The following is a 23,705-nucleotide window of genomic DNA, read 5'->3' as shown; positions in this document are numbered from 1 at the left end:
AAACATTTGGGAATTTTTTTGAGAATTAATATTATTTTAATGAAAAATCGTAAAAGTAGTGGTCAGCTAGGAAAAATTGTGAATATGGGCGCCTGTCGAACGGGTGTAGTTCGATAGGGGCCCTATATATCGAACAAGCAGCGTGTGACTGAAAAGGACATCGGACTAGATCGCTAGCGCTGCAGTTCGATAGGGCATGTCGAACTGCCCCTGTCCCCACTGTCGAACTACGGTAGTTTGACAGGCCCCCTATCGAACTGCGGCAGTTCGACAGACCCGGCTGGCTCAACAGTCGAATGGGTGGTGGGCCCTGTCAAACTCCCTCCGTTCAACAGGCCCCAGTCGAACATCCACCGTTCGATAGACCCCTAAATTCACGATTTTCCTCGGATGACCTCTACTTTTGTGATTTTTCATTAAAGTAAATTTAATTCTCATAAAAAAAATCAAACATTTGGTACATCTAGAACGTGCAATACAAAATCTAACAGGTTTTTGCACGCTACAAAAACCTGTCAATTAGTACTCAGCATGTTCATCTCGCATGGACGATGCATAGCACTTCCGACATCGGTGTACCAGTACTCTGTACTCGTTACAGCTAAATCAGACAATAAAAGCTCATTGATTCTGCCCAGTGCACCTGATCTAATTTAGCTGTAATTCTTTGCATCCAATGGAACTGCGTACTTTGGCACTTCGGTTGATGTAATCTCATGTTGCCAAGTCTATAGGAAGTGATGACTTGAATACTCTATCCTTCGCTTTCATTGCCTAGGAACCCAACAAAGCAATTATATTATCATAAGACAAGCTTTAATGGTCCTTGATGAATTAAAGAGGCACTAAAAGTATGACAGATAAAAATAATAATAATGTTTGGTACTCCCTTTCTATTTCTTGATAACTGATTGTTTTGACCTTCCCATTTAAACTTTGAACATTTATTCCATTGAATTGTTAAACCGTAGTGAATAATCTTCAATGTCAATTAGTAAGAAACAGAGTTGAGTGACTCCTTGGTAAAATCACACATATCATAAAGTTTAGTGAGTTAGATGGCCGCTTCTAAAGTTTAGAGTGTTATACAGAATTCTGTTCCATGTTTAGGAGGGTATATATGTGTATATATATAAATAATCTCGTACTTACTTCTTTATCCCAGTTGGTGCACAAGGTGATGGTGAGAAGCAAAAGCATCTGCACCACTAGTCCGCATAATATTCCAAACCAGAGTCCCTGTTTAGAGTGTAAAATCGTAAAAGAGTCTCCAAAGTAAATTATCAAAAGGTCGAAACAGTAATGAGAAACACAAATTACCATTCCTCCTAGGTGGCAGACAAACGCAAAAAAGAATGCTGGAGGGATACCAGCCAAGTAGTAAGCCCCTAGGTTGATGAAAGCACCGATCTTTTGTCGTCCACAGCCCCTAACAACACCTGAAAATCATGTCAGCATCATTACTTGTCATTCTAGTTTTTCTCAAGTCAAAACATTCATAGCTTTGAACAACCAATTCAGCTAATTTGTATGTTTTAGCAGTACGCAAATTGTATATTATGAAATTATTTATTATGGCAAATCCAAAAACACAAATCTTATAATATTAATCTATATGAATTAATATAAATTGATAGTTGAAGATACAAATAGTCAACATAGAACGAAATTAGAAAAGTACAACTAGTACTTTACATTCATTATGTTGTCGGCTAATAATTTCTGATTCCCCCAATTTCAGAGCATTCTGCTATATCTTAACTCGTGGGATCTTGCATTGCTCTCTTTTACCAAATGCATTGCAGAGACCAGAGATCAGGTCTATCTTCCAAAAAAAAAAAAACCTATACGAGTACTAAGGGCTTCAAGTATTCACATCAAAACATCAAAAAACCTTCTGAAAAAATGTGAAGCAGAATGGCATGTACCCGACAGAACACACTGAATTCCATCGAACAGGATGGACACCGCGAGAATAGGCATCATCTTAGCAATGTACTCTGCCACTTCCTTCTCGTTGCTGTACGCATACCCCCACAGGTTGCGAACGAGAACCATCACCAGGCCCTCCGATGTGCCCACCAAGAACGCCAGGATCATGACCACACGGGTCGCCAAGCGTGCCGCCTGCGGTCGCCCAGCTCCGAGCTCATTCGACACGCGCGTACTGTAAAACAGCATTGATTCGAACGATCCATTTTCTCAAAATTTATCGAATTTTCATAGTCTATATGTTGCCTGAGACTTCACTGTCTATTTGTTTGTGTTTCTGATTTCTGAAGGAATGGAATCAGCAAAATCTGTTCCTGAGTCTTCAGACTCTGTGTTTCTGAAGAGTGCAGAGTTTAGACTTTAGACACTGACCTTATGGCAGCACCAAGTCCAAGTGGCACCATGAACGCGAAGGAGTTGGTGTTCAAGCTATAATCATGGCGGCAGCAGCAAGGATTAAGCAGCTTAGACAGCAAATTGCACTGAACTGCACCGAAACAAAGTATAGAATGTATAATGTAGATCACCAGATGGATAGGACGGCCGTCTCAAGCTTGGGATTAGGCAGAAGGCCGGAGAGCAACACCAGGAGCTCAAACGACCACCACTCCATGCTGCAAGTCATCAAGATAATGAATTTTTTAAGATAAGGGAAGTGAGGAACTCCCGTCCATGAAGATCAGATGCATGCGTTTCAGTACTGACGACATGAGGCTCAAGTGACCAATTCATATCAATTTGGAAATTTGGGGGAAATAATTTTCAGATTTGATCAGTTTTTCAACAAACTAAAAATGTGTCTTTACGAACTTACGGTGGTCCTAGGCCACGTTCGGCTAGAGATTAGTTATTCGGCATGAAAATGTAGTAGTAGATTAATACATAATTAATTAATTTTATAGACTAAACAATATTGTGAACATGGTTTAACATAAGCAATTTCATAATATACATATGAAAAATAAGAAAATCTGGATTAGAAGGAGAGGAACAAGAACACGGCATAGTTGGAGTGAATACAACCACTACATATCAATAGCACAACAGTCAAAGCTATTGATTTATATGTTGTACTATTCGCAGAAGCAATTACTACGCTACTTTAATTATTTTGCCAGTATTTAAGGTGGTGGTAGCATAAAGAGGCACCAATCATTGGGTGATAAAAAAAATATTTAGACCACTATAAAATAACAGTAAAAATAATAAATGCAAATTTTAAGAAATCTAGGTTGAAAATTGTTAAACCTGAAAAGAACTCTTTAGGCCGGAAGAACATACTACATGAGTAAATCTAAAATTCTGCAAATTTTATAGACTGAATTAGATTCGAATATTGTGAACATGGGGAAAAGAACTGCACCATTGGTCACTCGAACCGGAACCGGAGACTCACCAGACCATCAGCGCAGATGGCACGGCGAGCCTCAAGAAGCCGAGCACGTCGCGGAACGCCTCGCCGGAGAACCCGGTCCAGGTGCGCCTGCACGACGGCGAGAGCCTGACGTAGACCGCCAGCACGGAGACGTTGGTGAGGAACGAGACGGCGTTGGCGAGCGCGGCGCCCTTGGCGCCCAGCCCGAGCCGGCGCACGAGGAGCCAGCAGACGAGCACGTGGTTCGCCGCCGTCACGCCGGAGCTGAGCATCACCGGCAGGACCACGTTCTGGGTCTGCAGGAACCGGACGTGGCACTGCAGCGGCCCGTAGACGAACAGCGTCGGGATCATCCACCGGATGTAGCTCCCGGCCCCCGCCGCGATCTCCGGGTCCTGGCCGACGAGCACGAGGATGTCGCCGGTGAATGCCCATACCACCGCCACCGGGACGCTCGCCAGCGCGAGCACCAGCATCGCCCGCTGCTTGTAGACGCCGAGCATGTGGTGCTGCTTCGCGCCGAACGCCTGGCCGCACAGCGTGTCCAGGCTGCTCGCCATGCCGGCCTAGAGCTCGCACGCCACCATGGAACCATCGAATCACACATGAGTCCGTGCTCGATTCTAGCAATGGACTGCAGAGGTGAAGTGAATTTAGAGGGTACCAGCAGGCTAAAGCCGGTGACGCCGGCGAAGGAGGTGGCCATGGAGGCGCTGGAGAGGGCGAGCTCGCCGAGGTGGCCGACGAACATGACGGAGATCATCTGGACGACGTTCTGCAGCAGCATGCCGACGATGAGCGGCCCGGCGAGGCACAGCTGCTTCTTGACCTCTATCACCACAAGGCTCTCCTCCTCCTCGTCGCCGCCGTTCTTCCCTGCGTCACCGGTGTCGGCGAGGAGTGGCTCCTCCATCGCTGCCTTCATGGCAGCTTCCATGCGATGCGATCACTACACCTCAGTAGCTCAGTGATTGCGACATGCTTCTGAGTTATGATCTGAGAGCTCAGTCAGTCAGTGTATGGAAGTGAAACCGAAGAAGAACTCTATTATTGATAGCAGCTATTGGCCAAGAACAACAAAGTTTGAAACCGTCAGAAAAGTTGAGGACAAAATACAGAGTACAGACAATGAGTACGTGCCACAAAGAAATTAAATTATAATGGAAGTGCTTGAAAACAACTTCGTCACGGCCTGACCAAAGTCCGGGGAAAATATTTGAATATGTTTATGGTTTATAGCCTAGCGCAAAACAGGGCAATACAAAGGACATCCTCGAACTTACAATATCTTATCTTAGTTGTCTTTTCCTTGGTAAGATTGGATGTACTTATACATTATGGTATTTGTACTTGCTAATAGATCAGATCTTATTTGGACGGGGGAGTATTTTCAAAAAAAAAAAAACCCAACTGAACCATTGTAGTTTACCTATTTACAACCTCTGAAAGATATGATAAAAAATGATACTCCCCCGGTTGAAAAGAACTTTATTTTTAGCATATTTCATGCATATCAATACAAAGTTACAAAGATTATAGTGTTCTTAACTATTTCAAACTGTAAAGAATTGTTCCGTACTTTTTTTTCAAATCCCAAATCGCTTATATCTCGCTTTAGTAAACTCCAATGCATTAATTAATTAAATATGTGAAGTCTTCCTGAGACAAACAATAAAGAACAAAGATTAAAACTCTGTGGATAGGAGGACGTAGGAGTCCAGGTCGGCTAGTGAGAAAATAAAAGATAAGTTTCTTGGTCAGGAGATAAAGATCTCGGATCACAGAGCTAAGAGCATCCCCAACCTAACAGTTCATCTAAATTTGGTCATTTATATCTTTATTTGAATGATTATCTAAACTAGTTTCATCCTTCATATCTATTTCTACTTCACTAGATCATCCATATATAACATTATCTATATCTATTTGGAGGATGAGAGAGATAATCCAAATACGAAGGTTCTCTCTTCTAATATAAATGATATCTAAAAATATATGATAAGATGGTCGTTCTATTGGAACTCAATTTGTAGTCTTCATTCTCTATTTTTAGGATAGAGTATAGGATAGATGAGCTGTTGGAGATGCTCTGAGCCCCCTAAATGTCCATTAAGAGACCAAGGCCGTGGGATTGCAAAGACTATCAAGAGGTTTACCCAGAAGAACCAACTCTTTAAAAGTGTGTAATAGCTCACTGATGGTTCGCACTTGCCTTGAAGATAAATGGGGCTAGTAAATGAATTTTCTCATGTAGACTATGACAACGGTAGGGACCCTGCAACAAATTTGGTTACGTAGTACTACCTCCATCCAATGTAAAAATTGCATTTTTATTCTGTTTATGTTCAATGTTTTACTATCCTTCATATTTAAAAAAATTTTATAATTAATATTTTATTATGAGATGACAAAACATAAATAGTCACTTCTATATGACTGTTTTTTATTTTTTATAATTTTTTAAAATAAAATGAATGGTTAAATATTAAATAAAAATATATAAATACATTTAAATTGGGATGGATGTATACCATTACTTCCCAAAGGAAGCACGGGGACAGACGTACATGAATATTGAAATTAATTAATGTTGTTTCTGAACACTCCAGTCAGAGGAGGGAAAGGTTGAGACAGCTATATAGCATCTAGTACAATGTAACACTGTTGTACTTGCACGGAGTACTTCCTACGTCAGATCTTAGGTGGTCTTTAGTTGCTAAAATTTTTTGGTAAAAACATCAAATCGAACGTTTGATCGGATGTTGGAAGGGGTTTTTGGACACAAATGAAAAAACGAATTTCACGGCTAGCCTACAAACCACGAGACGAATTTTTTAAGTCTAATTAATCCATCATTAGCACATGTTGATTACTATAGCACTTATGGCTACTCATGAACTAATTAGGCTCAAAAAATTCGTCTTAAGATTTCTTCCATAATTATGTAATTAGTTTTTCGTTCATCTATGTTTAATGCTTTATTTAGGTGTCCAAAAATTCGATGTGATGTTTTTAGAAAAAAATTTTAGGAACTAAACAAGGCCTTACTTGAATATGGACAGTTTCTTTTCAAATTTTAAATAGCTACCTTTGGTCTCTTTAACTGTCTAGTTTACATAGGGAATTATAACCGCAGCCCTATGAGTCATATACTATATAGGCAACCTTTTATAAGTAATCTAGAATATAGTTTTATTTTATTTGTAGAAATACCTATATAATTTATTAATTATCAAAAATACGTGACTTATTCATAAGACTTTTTTATGATACATTATTATTCTAAATGGTCCCTGGTTGATCATATGTAACAAATATGATTACATGGTCAACATAAATATTGATCAATCATCATCTCTTATGGATCGTGGTATAGCAATGTGAAATCAATAATCTGGACAAATGTTAGATCAGTGGTGTAGATAGGAGTAGTCTAGGAGAGCCTATCACTACCCCGAAATCAGTCCACGAGAGCCCCCGGTCACCGCGGCGGCAATGAGGAGCGGCTCCTCCATCGCTGCCTTCATGGCAGCTTCCATGCGATGCGATCACTACACCTCAGTGGCTCAGTGATTGCGACATGCTTCTGAGTTATGATCGAGCACAGTCAGTCAGTGTATGGAAGTGAAACCGAAGAACTCTATTATTGATAGCAGCTATTGGCCAAGAATAGCAAAGTTTGAAACCTTCAGAAAAGTTGAGGACAAAATACAGAGTACAGACAATGACTACGTGCCACAAAGAAATTAAATTATAATGCAAGTGCTTGAAAACAACTTCGTCACTGCCTGACCAAAGTCCGGAGAAAATATTTGAATATGTTTATGGTTTATAGCATAGCGCAAAACAGAGCAATACAAAGGACATCCTCAAACTTACAATATCTTATCTTAGTTGTCTTTTCCTTGGTAAGATTGGATGTAATTATACATTATGGTATTTGTACTTGCTAATAGATCAGACCTTATTTGGACGTGGGGCAGTATTTTCAAAAAAAAATAACACACTGAACCATTGTAGTTTACCTATTTATAACCTCGTGAAAGATACGATGAAAAATGATACTCCCTCGGTTAAAAAGGACTTTATTTTTAGCATATTTCATGCATATCAGTATAAAGTTACAAAGATTATAGTGTTCTTAACTATTTCAAACTATAAAGAATTGTTCCATACTTTTTTCAAATCCCAAATCACTTATATCGCACTTTAGTAAACTCCAATTCATTAATTAATTAAATATGTGAAGTCTTCCTGAGACAAACAATAAAGAATAAAGATTAAAACTTTGTGGATAGGAGGACGTACGAGTCCAGGTCGGCTAGAGAGAAAATAAAAGATCTAAATGTCCATTAAGGGATGAAGGCCGTGGAGTTACAAAGACTATCAAGAGGATTACCTAGAAGAACCAACTTTTTAAGAGATTTGCTCCGGTCCAAAAAAAAGTACCTCGAGATACTGGTACCTCGAGGTACCAAATCATTTCTCATCATTAGATCTAGCTGATTAAGATGTGTGTTGTTAGATCCAATGATCAGAAACGATTTGGTACCGTGAGATACCGGTATCTCGAGGTATTTTTTGTTACTTTTTGTTGGACTGTAAAATTGCTCACTCTTTAAAAGTGTGTAATAGCTCACTGATGGTTCACACTTGCCTTCAAGATAAATGGGGCTAGTAATGAATTTTCCTATGGACTATGACAACGGTAGGGACCCTGCAACAAATTTGGTTACGTAGTACTACCTCCATCCAATGTAAAATTTGCATTTTTATCCTGTTTATGTTCAATGTTTTACAATTCTACATATTTAAAAAAAATTTATGGTTAGTATTTTTATTATTAGATGATAAAACATAAATAGTATTTCTATACATTACTTCCCAAAGGAAGCATTGGGACATACGCACATGAAGCCAGTCAGAGGAGAGGAAGGTTGAGACAGATATATAGCATCTACCATGTAATTATACACTGTTGTACTTGTACGGAGTACTTCCTAGATCAGATCTTACTCGAATATGGGCAGTGTTTTCAAATTTTAGAAGGGCTACATTTGGTCTCTTTAACTGCCTAGTTTACGTAAGGAATTATAACTGCCCTCCTATGAGTCATATACCATATAGGCAACCTTTTATAAGTAATCTAGAATATAGTTTTATTTTATTTGTAGAAATACCTTATAATTTATTATTGATCAAAAGTATGTGACTTATTCATGAGACTTTTTTATGATACATTATTATTTTAAATGGTCCCTGGTTGGTCATGTGTAGCAAATATGATTACATGATCAACACAAATATTGATCAATCATCATCTCTTATGGATCGTGGTATAGCAATGTTAAATCAATAATATGGACATACGTTGGATCAGTGGTGTAGCTAGGAGTAGTCCAGGAGAGCCTATGACTACCCTGAAATCGGCCCACGAGAGGCCCCCACCCCCGGTCAGCCGGCCTAACCTAGCAAGAGTTATGGTTAGTGGAGGCTGGTTGGACAGAGCGGCTTTCTGGCACATGAATTTTTTGAATTTTAAATTTTATTTATTAAATAATTTACAAAATTAATTTTTCATTTCAAAAATTAAAAAATTTAGCCTCCTGCTACCCTCCGAGAGAACGAGAGAGCGACAGTGACCACTGAGCCAATATAGTACTTGTGATTAAACAATTACATATGTTATACATATATGTATCAAATCGCGGTTTAGTAGAAAAATGTCGGCCGCGCGCGATAATTTTGCAACTTTCCTACATAAGACGACAAAGGCCTAAATGAAAAATATTGCCAACTGCCGTTATCGCCCCTCCGTGCCGGCCGGCCCACCGTCTTCCACGTAGGCATTCCACCCTCTGGGAGGACGGCAGGGTTAGATTTGTGAATTTTTGAATAAAAAATTAATTTTATAAATTATTTAATAAAAATTCAAAATTCAAAAAATTTGCTGTTGCGGCGCACTGCCCGACTGCTGCAGCCCACAGTCCCGCACTGCCTCTCCACTGTCGCAGCATCACCTCGCCTCCATGTGCCCTTGATGTGGGCGTCAAGTCTTTCCCATCCCGGTGTGTCGCCATGCAATCATTTTGCCTATAAAATTTAAGGGTGATTTCAAAACGAGTGAATAAAATTATAAAAAAATTTTAAGAATTAAATAGGGTTATGAAAGAATCCAAAGAGCTTGGTCCATTTCCACTTCTATGCACGTGCGCGCCACGCCTCAGCCCTCCGCCGGTCTGCCCCTACACAGGCGGCGGTGCTGCCACTGGCTAGGCAGCAGCGGCCCTGCCCGGCTGCCCACGCTCCCCGTGGCTTGCGGCGGCGTATCCCCTGCCTTATGAGTCATGGCCTAGGGATGAGATCCTCTTGTATTTAAGAAGAAAATGAAGAGGTGCTACAGGATTAGCATTAGCTTGTCTTTTTGGATGTTAGATCTTCCACGAACGGTCAAAATAAAGGGCAACAGTATATCGCTACAGCACTCATGAGCCTAAACTGAACATCTAAACACTGTTGATACACTGTTACTATAGACCCAAGGCACTGTGCTACACAAAATACTGTTCATACAGTACTCTCTGAATTTACTGCAGGGAACCGTGCCCGCCTAGGCCTAGCTGCCTCTGCAGACAGCGGCTGAGGCGCTGAGCGGCTTCGCCTGGGCGGCCTGCTCCTCACCTCCTCTGCTCTAGCACCCCAGCACACACCAATCCATCCTCCAGACTCAGTGCAGTGCTGCTCCCTCTCGAAATATTTCATTGCTACACTACTTGCTCAAATAATTCTTCAATGACTCCAAACTCAATGCCTCATCGCAAACACTTTATGGAAGGATTTGTAATGGGCTATTTGTGTTTGGATAAAACATGAAAGAAAAAAGAGAATATTGCATCACTCTTCCAGTAAGATGTTATTTTTATATTCTAATCATATTTTAACTAAATTTGTATCGATATATATGATTGTGGTGTTCAATTTTTTTTGTCGTGTTAAACTTGCTACGTTGGAGTTTGGACTGAACTATCTACTAAAAATTTTCTGACTACGCCACTGTGTTGGAGAACATATTGATAAACCCTTCGTGAGATACTACTAGAGTTATAGAGTTATATATGGTATCTGCTAGTGTTGGTGTAGAATCCTTATACCCGAGATTGTCACGATTCTCAACATACACGATGGCTCACTTAGGACTGCTAAAAGATGCTCCGTAATTGGGTAGTTATATAATTAGTCTTCATCGTTATAATAAAGCATGTAGTGAGATGTGTATAATCAAGATATGATTTGTCCCTCAAAATTAGAAAAGATATCTCTAAACATCTCGATGTAATATTATGTCCATGTTGGATGATTGAGGACTTCATAATAAGTTTAGTAATCTATTATAGGATAAAGAGAATGATTAAGCTATTAAAAGGATGACACACGTCTCACCTTAAGCTTAAATCGATGTCACGTGGCAAACAGATTTCTACATATACTACGGTTCAATCAATATAATCTTTATGTACACTTAGTAGGTCAATATATTCTGCTATGGGCTATAGTTGACACGTGGATAAAAAATATGTTGCAACCTGGTGTATGTGAATACATGGTGTAGCGTACTTAATGGGCTATAAAAACTATTTGGATAGGAATTCAAATATGGTCTCGGTTAAGATAGAGATTCAAATATAGTTTTTAGTGGGTACGAAAGGGCCAGTAAGAAACTTTATATATTTAGATGGCAGGGTTGTGGGATTGAGACACACGAAATCCTTAGCCACACCTCTCCTCATGAGCTAAACCCTAGCCGCATGAAAGTTCTAGCAAATTTGTGTTCGATGTTCCATCTCTATATGTATTGATATTTGTAGACACTACTAGATCGGGAGACTCTCTCGTATGTGAGAAACACTCCGTAACAGGCCAAAGACACTAGGCAACGAATATTACCAATTGACCAACTTTGTAACCAATTGGCCAGGAGTGGTGCAAGATCCCTTGTTCATTTACCGAGTTTTTCTCTAACAAACACCCCATAAAGGAGGTGATGAGGACATCACTCATTCGGATAACACAACAATCCTCCGTTGGTCATGGTCCAAGCACAAATGCTCGCGTGCAACAATTGAATTTATAGGTGAGCTCGTTCTTAAGTTTTTCTTAATATGATTTAAGAGTAGATTGGTACCTAATAATTATATTATGACTAGGAATAATGGAAAAAACAAGGAGACACTTAGAGAGGGACTTAGATATATGGAGGACCAGCAAGAACGTCCAATTCAAGATGGATGTCCAAACCAAGTCGACTTAATTCGGGTACGTTTTAGAGTCTAGGACCAGTTTGCACTAAAACGAGTGCCAAAGTCATATACATGCTTCGATTGAGGTGTCCTTTATATGGATGAAAAGCTAAGAAGATAACTTTTTCAATGGTTCTGGTCCCATGTCCAAATTTATTACAAGTCATCGGGATTCGATCGAACAAGTTGATGTCTAGAATCTGTCTTGCGTCGCCGAATTTGAATGCCCTCCCATGTTTGCATCCCTATTTGAACGTCCTCCCATCATGTATATGAAAAAACCCATAGCCTCCAGGGTAATGACTCGTTAGCAGGTTATGCTCGAGGTGTATCTATCATGGGTTCGGTCGAAACATATTCTTGCACCGCCCATCATACTCCATAATTTCGTACATCTTGTTTATTTTTGTTTGTGCGGGTGTGCGTCTAGGGGCCCAAATGACGGGTTCTTCTGAACATAATATGTGGTCTATTATTTTGCCGTCCTTCTCACTGCTTGAATGACCATTATATCCTCCCAACATAATGTCAATTCCAAAAATGTGATAAGGGCATGTTCAAAGGTAGAGCCCGTTATGGGCTCTATCTCAAGCCACGTTAGCAACAAAAGTCTATTTTATAATGATACGTACAAAGGTAGTCAGGTGTGGTTTCTTCATTAATGCAATAAAATATTTTTTATTAAGCTAGTTTCCTTTTTATACATTCTCATGCAAGAAAGTTTCCTTTAATAAATACAAATAGTCGACTTTAAGCCGTTGCTATGCATGACAATAGCTTTTCTCTCTCATTTCTCTCTTTCCTCCACATCACCAAATTTGCTTACGTAACGATTAAGAGAGTCAGCAAATAGGCACTTTTGTACGTGCCCTAACTACAAGTTGTTATCTGCAACCAATTGTGACTTACTATAATCAGTTGTAACTTGTAAGTGCATGAGTTTAGGGGGAAATCTAATAGGTGATTTAAAAACAGTGAAAATCTAACTTACGTAGATTTTTTGAGAAAAAATATATAATTTTTTAAAAAGCACGAAGAAAAAAACCCCAAGTCTTTCTAAATTAAAAATTTTAGTATTTTGCATAGCTTAGTTGGGCCTGTGCATTAAGATTTGTGCATCACTCTGCACGCCATCCATCTGATGGGACCCACATTCCAGACTGTTGCTTTGTTTTTCCTTTTTTAGGGAAACCATTTAGATGTTATTTGAGAAAGATGAGATTGAATGATCATTTTTGTATAGCTATTTCAGCATATAAGTGACTGAATGAATGACAACCAAGTAAAGAAATCTTACTTTAATAATGTCAGATAAAAACTTACATGTCAAATTCCTTGACATACACCACTTATAAGCTTAGAAAGCAAAGGGGTTTAACTGCTGGTGAAAGTTAACCAAAGTTTCTTCAAAACTTGGCTATTCTACTGAGCTGTTTGTAATCTGACTTTTTTTTATTTATTTTGGCAAAAGTGTAACTCCTATTTTCACAAAAAAAAAAGTTAGCGCTTTCCATATATTATTCTATTTTGTAAACTCTGCTTTGTGGTTGTGTAAGCACTGGAACTAGATATATGAACACATTTTATCTTAAAAGAAGAGAAAATTGAGCACTACAAAGATCAGGATTCATCATTTGACCTTACTATTCCATCTCTCAACACATTTCTGAAGCAGCTTGAGTTGTGCTACTAGCATCTCAGCTTGTAGACAAATATTAATGACAAATATTTGTAGATTATTTGTTTAAGGCACGTTCAGCTTGATTGCATGCTTGAACATAAGCAGAACAAACACTATCAATGCATGGTTAGCTTATTTACGTAATTTACGGCCAACAGGTATATGAATGCATGATTGCTGAGCTTGTTCCTAAATCAATCACAAATAGAATTAAAAGCCTTATATATCGTCATGGTCGGTGCTTATTGATCCAAGTGGCAGAAAACTATTGGTTACATTGATTTGCATCAACAGGTTATAAATGTGCCCAGGTCGGGCTACTCCACCTGTGCTCCGCCGTCTAGGACCCCCTTTGTTTGGCTTTTCAAAAAAAAGTCAAACGGTATATTTAGAAATAAAAAATAATTTAAAAATAAAAATTTATATATGTATTTTAACGATCTAAAAGTAAAAAGGTAAAAATGAGCTTTAATTAAAAAACTCCTAAAATTAACTTTAAATTTAAGATTAAAATTTTAATTTTTAATTTATAAACATAAGAAAGAAAAAATGGTGAGGGCGTAGGTCTCACGAGGATATGCACCAAAACAGATGAACATGATATACAACATTACAATTTACAGGCAATTTGAGATTAACGTGTAATGACATGGACCAACGATTGAAAATAAAATGCTTCCTACATTCATGTTCTCACTATTCGGGTAAACATAGCGGGAGAATGCACCACAGGTGCAAGTGCAACATAAAGAACAAAATGCACAACGACCTACACATACGCAGAAAGCATGATGAGAACATGAGCATCCCCACAAGATCAGGCCGCACCACCAGCCGATCCGGAACCACCCGGCGCATCGCTGCGATCACCAGCAAAATCTGCGTCGAGCACAATGTCAAAGTGATATTTCCAGCGGTAAGCAGACCTAATGAGGTCTAACCGTGCAGCAGGGGTCTCACACCAGTCTATGAACACAGACCGATAGTACTCACTCTCGAAGAGATTTGCAGCAGCTAACCAGACCTGCGAAGGGCAATGGTACCCGTCGTTCTCCAACAGCTCAAGAGCAGCCTCCCCACTCATGCACCCCCGGTGTGCCTGCTCCTCCTTAGCACGGCTCTCCATGGCAGACGAGCTGCGAGACCGCTTAGAAGAACCTGTTAGAGTTCTCACCGGAAGCAGCCCTCTTATGTGAAGATGACGGCATCTGTAAAGGCGACGCTCCGGCCACATTGGAGTGATTTCCAACGACGGGCCGCTCACCGAAAACCAATTCATCTAGCTTAATGTGACTAAGCTGATCATTCCTGAATTGCAACACATTTTTCTTCTTCTGCGTGATCAAGCAAAAGACATGCCGTTAGGTACATTTTTACCTCTCATTTCTCACAAATACCAATTAGCATTGGATTAGAGAACTATTCAAGAACAGATGTAATAACACATTTGTGAAACCTGTAAGTGAAGGATTAGCGTAGGAACGTTGAAATGCATGAATTTCAGACCTTGTAATATTCGTGGCTGCATTGTCAGTACATAGATAGCAGCACAAACAGCTGATTTTTTTCTTTCTATAATTAGCTCCTAGAATCTAGGCATTTCACTCCTGGTTAAACAAGATATGTCGCACACATGATCAGTGTAAGATCATAAGCATGATTAATATTTTCTGATAAACAATTGGCTTGTGATTTGGTTTATAAATTGAATTTGGTTTGGAAACAATTAAGGTGTTGGTGCGAGTGTGTGTAACTAATGTGAGTCAGGTTGCGATATCTGTGCTCGGAAACGGTTGGTTTGTCTCTAGTTGTGCAGGTGACTTGAGGTCAATATCGGTCAATGGCGGTGGGATCGTGACTAGGCTCAGGGAGGAGCTGAGGTCCGGACGATCGAGAATGCCAGGTGACGATATTGAATACGAGTTGGCACATGGTGGAGCAACACCGTGTGGGATGGAATCGTAACGGGCTTCACATGTTGTGTGTGTAAGCGTCGGAAAAATCGGGAAGTAAATCGGATCAAAACTGGATGAGAAAAGGAAAGGAATTTGCTACAGGTTCGGACAGTGCAGCAGCGTCGGATACCGTAGCGCCACGATACTGTAGCACCTGTATTACTGTAGCGCGCGGCACTGTAGCAACCGGATCGGATTACTGTGGCAGACCCGGATTACTGTAGCGTGACGGTACTGTAGCAATCGGACTACTGTAGCACGTAGTCTGATTTTGGCATGTTGGATTTGATTAGGAAAACTAAGAGATGAGTCATATTAGTATAAGGAGTCCTACTCCTATTTGGTGGTAAATTTTTCGATATAAATAGGGACCGAGGGGTATGCCCCCGATGTGCTTTTGTGAGATTTAGTTGTTGATTCTAGATCGACGATTTTGATAGGAGTGCTGTTGATGTACTTTGTAAATACCAGTTGATGCAATAAAGTCAAGATCATTCAATCTACGTTTTCGGCTTTCATCTACTGGTGATTTTTTGGATTCCAACGATCCGATCGACGTCATAGGAGTGGCACGATTCGATGATCTGCTCGGCGGCACATGAGCGGCGCGATCAAGGTAGCGGCGATACAGGAGCAACGTGATCAAGGTAGCAAGCCTTCGTCAATTTCTTCGACAGAGGTAATCCTTTATTCCGCGAAAGATTTTTGGGTTTTGTTTTTCCCTACCATTCACCCCCCTCTGGTAGGTTTGTTTGATCTTGTTCGATCCTACAATCAGTACAGATCTATGAACCAACATCCCAAACTTTACTTTGACATAGCACATAAACTAGTAACAGTAGTAAATTCACAACTTTGCTTGCATCGGAAACAACTGAACACACGGGGTGACTGTTCGGCTACGACATATTTGCAAACGGAAAGTAATTTGTGAATAAAACTTTTATATATATATTCTTAGCGATCTGGTATATTTTTATAGGACCCATATTATTAATTCGAGCAACACAGCTGGTATATTTTTTAGTACCATATATTATATTTAAGAACACAAACAGGGCAGCTACTAGTTTGCTCAGTGAAGCCATGCAGTTTTGTGTAACTGTGAAATATGAAGCTCTGTTTTACAAGTATCTACACAGTTTCAGAATTAAATTGATAAGAGAACTGCACTGTGGTATAATTTGCAGGGTGTAGTTGCTCACAGTTTTAATTCGGTAATCCATAGCCAGAATGGTACAGTGCGTACAGCAGTAAGGTTCATTTCAGTTCCGAAACAGAATAGTATACAAGGACGAAGGTTACCATGGTACTTAATTATAGCTAGAGTGTTGATAATGGATTGGTAGACAAAGTGCAGTACATAAATAAGTACATATCCCCCCAGTAGCACTAAACAAAGAAAAAGAAAAACATGGAAGGATAGTTCTGAAACATAAAAGTAGTGTATGGTATAGCTACATTACGAAAAATTAGCTCAAGTGGACAACTACAAACTCCATGGTCATAAAATTTTATACTCAGTACACCATGAAGTGAACAAAGTGGAGGGTTAGGTTAGAGAGAGGATAACTTACAGATCCCTGCAAAGCCCACCATTCAGGCGATGCCACAATGGCATCAGTGCCAGGAACACGGTCAAGGCCAGAAGCTTCTGTCACGAGCCACTTCCATAGAACATGCCGTTTCTTACAGGCATCCCAAAAATTCAGGCACTGTTGTTTGGTTACGTTTTTGCCAAATGTTAACTTCATCTTCCTTGCCAGGTTCCTACAGGTCATTGAGGAAGGATTCGTGGTGTCCAATGTACCATTGCCCCTCTCCTCAATACAAGCACGAAGAAAAGCCTGTAGCTCCAAATCGGTCTAGTCCGTATGTGTCTATAACATATGGATACAGCGATAAATCTGTTATGACTAAATATAAGAGTGATAAAAGATTAATTATACATAAACTAGCTGTGTAGCAATACCTCGGTTGATTGAGGTTCCCGAACGATGTCCCAGTCGATGTGTCGGGCGATGGCTGCAGGAGTCGAGCGCCGCACGAAATCTCGGAGGGCTTCGGGCGATCTGGAGATCTTTCTCAAGGCTTCAGCGACGAATGCCACGTCGTCTTCCCCAACCTTCGGGGACGCGGCATCCGAGCCGACGGCGTCGGATGAATCCTCGGCGCACTCGAGCTCGTTGACGTCGCCATCGCCGGAGGAACAACTGTCACCTCGCACTTCTTCACTCGATGTTTCACCGAAGGATGAAGCACCGGCCTCAGCTCCTCGCCTGTGCTTCCTCCCTCTGCTCTCCATGGGAAGTGTGGTGGAGCACCACCAGCACAGCTAGCTTTTTCCCGGACTGTTCGACGCGAGAGAGCACACGCCGAAGGCTACATTCCCTGCAGCCGGAAAGCTTGGCAACGACGCAGCGACCCGCAAGCTTGCTGATCACGATTAAATCTGTAGATCGAAGAGAGAGAAAAGAAAAACAAGAATGGATGAAGCCTTACCAGACCAGGACAGCGAGAAAGGGGAGCGAGCAGGAACAAGCACGGGGGAGTCGTGGATCCTTTACGGTAACTTTCCTCTGCAACTACACTGACTTGTGGGCACAGCGCCTCCTAGGTCCACATATCAGTGGCGGTTGCAGAGGGAAGTTACTGTAGAGGGATCTCAATCTCCTCATACAATACTGCCATGCCGCCAGAAGGATTGGGGGAGGAGAGAGCAATGTTGCGATTGGAGACAAGGTGAGAGTGGAGAGAGAGGGAGTCTGGCTCAGAATTGGGGATTTCATCTCCCGCCGAGCAGAGAGCGAGAGGTGGTGTGCTGGACTACTGGTGGGCGGAGAATTAGGGGTGGGCAAAATTTCAGACCGCGCCAACGTTTTTATAATTTTGGTTCGCGCTTCCCTATTGAATATTCAGCCTGGAGCGCACAATTTGTATAAATCTAAAAATATATACTCCCTTGTAGGGATGAAAACGTCAAAAAACTCTCTCTCCCATTTCTATTTAAATATTTTTTTATAGAAATGAAAATGTAACGGTAGAAATAGAAACGAAAACGATATCAGTATGGTTGGAATTCCGGAAACGGAACCAATGGTACAAAAATATATCGATATCGGTCGGTAGACAGAAATGCATGTCGAAAATAACGACATATAGCATTACATATTAAATATAAAGATAAGTACATAACAGTGTCACTTCATACTCATATCATTAAATTAATAACATAGCAAGTGCAGAGAACGAGAGAGTAACGGTTCTTTAAGTTAGTAAGTTAGATGGGTTGTGCGGATGTGCTTGCAAGAGTTGGACGAGCTAGGAGATTTTGTGGGTTTTTGGAAATTTTTCGATAATTTTCAAAAATTTCTGGTCCAATACGGAATTCCGTCAAAACAGTCAGAAAAAATGCATTATTATTTCCGTTACTGTTTATGGAAAACTTTACCGTTTCCATTGCCACCAATTTTCATTACTGGCTAAAACGGTCAATGAGAAACCAGAAACGGCAGCCGGTACGGTCGGGATTTTGCGTACCGTTTTCAACCCTACCCCCTTGGGTCAAAAATATTTATGGTTCAGGCTAGTATTTAATCCAACTTTTAAAATTGTGCCAACATGTATATGTTAGAATAATTGTTTGAAGAAAAGTGTTTCAATTGCAACTGCTATGTCCATTGTTCAACTAAATGCATATTTTCGTAGATCTTTAGTTGGTCATAATAGGATACATTGGTTAAACTTAGTTACAATGATTTTACATGTAAATTTGAATAATGAGTTGGATTTGTTTCAATGGAGTTTGCACCAGAATGGTCAATTTTCTGTTCATTCTATATATTCTGCTTTAATAAATAATGGGTATATAAATAGAAATAAAGGCATTTGGAAACTAAAATTATCCCTTAACTTTAAAGTGTTTTTTTCACTAGTTTATGGGATTGTTTTGACAAAAGTTAATTTAGCAAAAAGAAATTGGGATGGTAGCTTAGGGTGTTGCTTCTGTATGCACAATGAAACTACCCAATATCTTTTTTTTTCGACTATAATTGAACTAAATTTCTATCAAGAATTGTCTATGTGTCTTTAGGATTGAGAATATCTACTGGATTTTTTGATATGGGGGGTATTTGGGCGCAGACATGAATTCACAAGATAAGAACTTGATGTTAGTAGGGGTGTCTGCAATTTGTTGGACTCTATGGCTAAGTAGAAATGAAATGGTTTTTGACAAATCTCCACCTAAATCATACCTGTAAGTACTCTTCAGGGCAACGTATTGATCCGGTTTTAGGCACACCTACATAGGCATGAAGTGGACAAGGAAGGCATTTTTGTTGCATGCACAAAGTTTGAGACAGTGTCTATGCAATTATTTGCACGCTTTGGTTAGAGATTTACCAATAGGCTTCAATAAAGCTATCTCCTGTTAGTGCATTATGTTTTCATTTATTGTCTCGTAGCGAGTGGCTTGTTCAGGCCTTGGTGAAAGCCAAATGATTATGATTTTTATTTTACATCTTTGTAATAAAGTCGTTATAACTTCTTTCAAGTCAAGGCCAAATTATCCATTATCTAAAAAATGTTATAATAAATTTACAAAATGTAATAAGTTTATGATATTAGGACAATATTTATCAAGAAAAATATTGGTATATCTTTTATTTTGTATTTAATATTAGCATTTAAGAAATTATTGATTGTCAAAATTTAAAAATTTTGACAAAATATTATCCTAAACGATAAATATTTTTTACTGTAGAGAGTATATTTTTTTACTTTTACAATGTCTTTTTTAGATAATGTAATTTATTCCGGCCTTGGATTGTATGCAACACTTGTATTCCTCAAATCCTCAAAAGCACATCTTCCAAATTAACGGCCAATCCTAAATCGATCGAATTACACTCTCATCACCTCTAGTTGAACTAAACGAGAAGATAACACTAGAGAATATCTAGATTGTAGATCATCATTTGTCTAAATAGTGTCACCATTATTACCATTGTGTTGATGTTCTGTATCGGTAGTAAATACACAGGGTGGTAACCGAGAAGCAAAAATCGATGGTACGCTATGTGTCAACTAGGTTTAGGCTCTCAAAGATAAGATAATATCGTACTCCTGCTTGTCAATGAATTGATTGTCTAAAAGCACCAGAACATACGCCTAATAAATACAGTTGCACAATTTACTAGAGTGTGATACTCGAGGGACCCTTCTGCCTCTTCTTATATACCGGGAAGTAGGGTTACAAAAGATAAATATCTAACCGAATATGACTAGGCATCTACTCTGTCCAACCAAACCATACCTAACTGGTTATGAAAACATAGACATAAAAAACTAAGCCTCGCTGTATACCTAGTCGATTATGTTACGGTTGCTATCTATACAACTTCCTTTACAAGTCGAAACCATCTCCCCTGTGCGGATACAGCACGGTTGAAATCATCTTCCTTTACCCTACAACCTCAATTGTCTGAACCTCAACTCCTCCCTGAGCCTAGTCATGATCCTACCACCGTTGACCAATATTGACCTCCAAGTCACCTGCACACACGGAGATAAACCAACCATTTCCAGATATAGATGTCGCAATCTGACCCACGTTAATCACACACACTCACACCAACAACTTAATTATTTTCAAACCAAATTCTATTTATAAATCAATTCGCACGCCGATTGTTCATCATAAAATATTAATCATGCGTATGATCTAGGGATGGCAGCGGGTCAGGTAAGGGGCGGATATGACCCTGACTTTTACGGTTTTACCCGCCCGCGGGTATAGTTTCGTATTCACGTCCATGCCCATCGGGTAACCGCCGAGTCTCGGGTACTCGTCAGGCAGAGACAAATATCACATCATAGTGATCACAACAACAAAAATAATTCAAATCTAGCACATATTTCCACCATACCAATAAGGAACAACATATATCAAATAATTAGAGCAAATAACAGTGTCACAACTCACATGCATATTATTGTCCACCATGTTTTTTTGCACCAAGCATGTGCATATTATTGATAGTCTGGAATTTTAAAGCGACAACAATATTATTATTATTCATAGTAATGTAATATTTTTCTTTAGGGTTTTGTATAGACCGGACTACTTTACATGTTGCATGAAGGTAGGATATATGTATTTTTGTAGTACTGCGAGTACCTTACCCAGTAGGTACCCACCAGCGAAGACATATACCCACACCCGACCCATATATTTGCGGGTACCCGATCCACATGTACTTATGGTAAGATTTCTTACCCATACCTATGCTCATCGGGTACGGGACCCGTGGGTGCAGGCCTATAGGGTATGAGACCCACGGGTACCCCACACCCGCGGGTCCAACTTCCATCTCTAGATCTTACATGTTCATGGTAATCTAACAATTTTGTTAGTAACTCATTTTTGTGGAGTAAATGTGGATGGAGATAGTTCGGTTCGTAAGGTCAATCTCAATAGAAGTTTCATGGGCAATGAATAGATGTCATGTAGATATTTTTGATTATGTGGCAAAGTATTAATGAAGAGAGAGATAAAATGAGTTTTATGAAGATGAAACCTTCTATGCACTATTACCTAGACAGCTTGTGTCTTGCATATAACCTAGAAAATAACAATAGATGAAACTATGCATTAAGAGATTGGTGTTTTATTTTAGTTTTAAACTTTTTAGATAACATGTCACTCTAGGTAATCGTGTTTATGAAACTTATATTGAGGACGCCTAACGCTACCGGGTAGGCATAGCAGTTTAGCACCAGGCCAACAGTATTAATCTGGTCTAAACGCTTGCAAATATGAATTGTATATTCACGAACAGTCATCCTGTTAATATTAACAAAGCCGACAACTCACGAGTTGCTGCGGAAAATAGACATTGAAAGGACACAAATTTACAAAACATATGTTTATAAAATAATTATTAGTTTTTTAATCATACAATTTGTTTTCTTTCCTAGGAGCATATTCATGTGTACTTGGACTGTATTATCATTTTATCATTGTTTTTTTTTCAGAATTTTGAATGGATTGTTTGCTGCATGTTCAAAAAATACGGTTGTAGAAAAATTCTTATACTGCATTGCATTTCTTAGGCCATTTGTTTTAAGTTTTTATAAGGGTACTGTTTGAAATACTAACTTATCATGTTAATCAACCAAACATCAAAGTGATAAGGCACCCCACAATTATTTTCAAACGGGGTCTTATCCCATAAGATTTTTTGTATTCAAATCTTCTTGTTTTCATATTCCAAACATGAATTTTGTTGCATAAATATGATATTAAATCAATCAATAATCCATTCTAAATATACAACTAAGTAATTTTCATTTATATATCACTCCTGTCCAATTCAAGTTGGGTGTGTGTGCTCCATTTGTAAAAAAGTATAGCTACATCTAACGTTCAATTTTTCTCCAAAATATGGCTACTTCTCCACTTACTATATTATTTTAACCAATCACAACCATCTTTTATTTAATTTCTCTACTTACTTTGTCATCTAAATCTACCATAACCATGTCTCATCATTCCTTGCTTTATATATCTTCTTCCCTGTAAAAAAAACTCGAAAAGATCTTATATTTTATATTTTAGAACCGATGAAGTAATTAAATTTAAAATAGGCCTACACATTTTAGTAAGATACAACACTGCTCTATATTTTGTAAATATTTTGCTTTTGAACATATGCCACATGTACTGTATATAGGTGGTTGTGGTATTATCATTAGTCATGTAAATATGTTCGACTCATTAATTTCTCCCATCATGTAGAAAAGTGTGAAATAGAACAGAAAATCCAAACGAACATGGGGACTTTTGTGCAAAAATCAAGCCAAACTTATATTTTGGTTAAACCTAATACGCTACTCCCTCCGTTTTACAATACAAGAGACTTCCTATATGTCTATATGGATGTTAATTAATCTAGACATATATATAAATTATATAGATTCATCAATTGATCAATTTAGACAAAAGTCCTACAATAATATAAAACAGATGTAGTATTAGTGTAAATTAGAAGTACCACCTTACAAACTTGTATATAACATCAATCACATCTCACTAATTTCTCTCTCGTGTTTGGAGATTGAACAGCCGGGTTGGCAAATGAACAGTGAACATAGGTGCCTGGCAAGCAGTTATGCCTCTATCCATGCTTCACCGAAAACAGAAGTCTTTATAGATTGGCTGTGATATGGTCCATGTTTACAGTGTTAATGCGGTGAGGAGCAGATCAGCTCTAACAAAAATGAGCAGCAGAAAAACAACTGACAGCAAACCCATCAGAACAGATCCCTCCGTTTCATAACGAAATATATTTGACTTTTTTGCTTGTAACGTTTGATCATTTGTCTTATTAAAAAAATATGAA

General features: G+C 39.1%; 1 protein-coding gene across 1 annotated transcript; it reads right to left on the bottom strand.

Annotated features, from left to right (window-relative positions):
- Positions 1-234: 234 nt before the first annotated feature.
- LOC102708559 (protein DETOXIFICATION 16-like) lies at positions 235-4,478 on the bottom strand. Its single transcript, XM_006661610.3, has 8 exons — positions 4,032-4,478; positions 3,389-3,933; positions 2,520-2,606; positions 2,365-2,421; positions 1,929-2,167; positions 1,321-1,439; positions 1,153-1,239; positions 235-774 (listed from the first exon to the last, which is right to left on the bottom strand). The coding sequence occupies exons 1-8, from the start codon at positions 4,302-4,304 to the stop codon at positions 715-717; spliced, it is 1,467 nt and encodes a 488-aa protein (XP_006661673.2). The 5' UTR covers positions 4,305-4,478; the 3' UTR covers positions 235-714.
- Positions 4,479-23,705: the final 19,227 nt, after the last annotated feature.

The sequence above is a fragment of the Oryza brachyantha genome, chromosome 10 (assembly GCF_000231095.2).
Source record: "Oryza brachyantha chromosome 10, ObraRS2, whole genome shotgun sequence".
NCBI lineage: Eukaryota > Viridiplantae > Streptophyta > Magnoliopsida > Poales > Poaceae > Oryza > Oryza brachyantha.
Note: the sequence above shows the minus strand (reverse complement) of the source record. Positions and strands in the feature narration are given on the sequence as shown.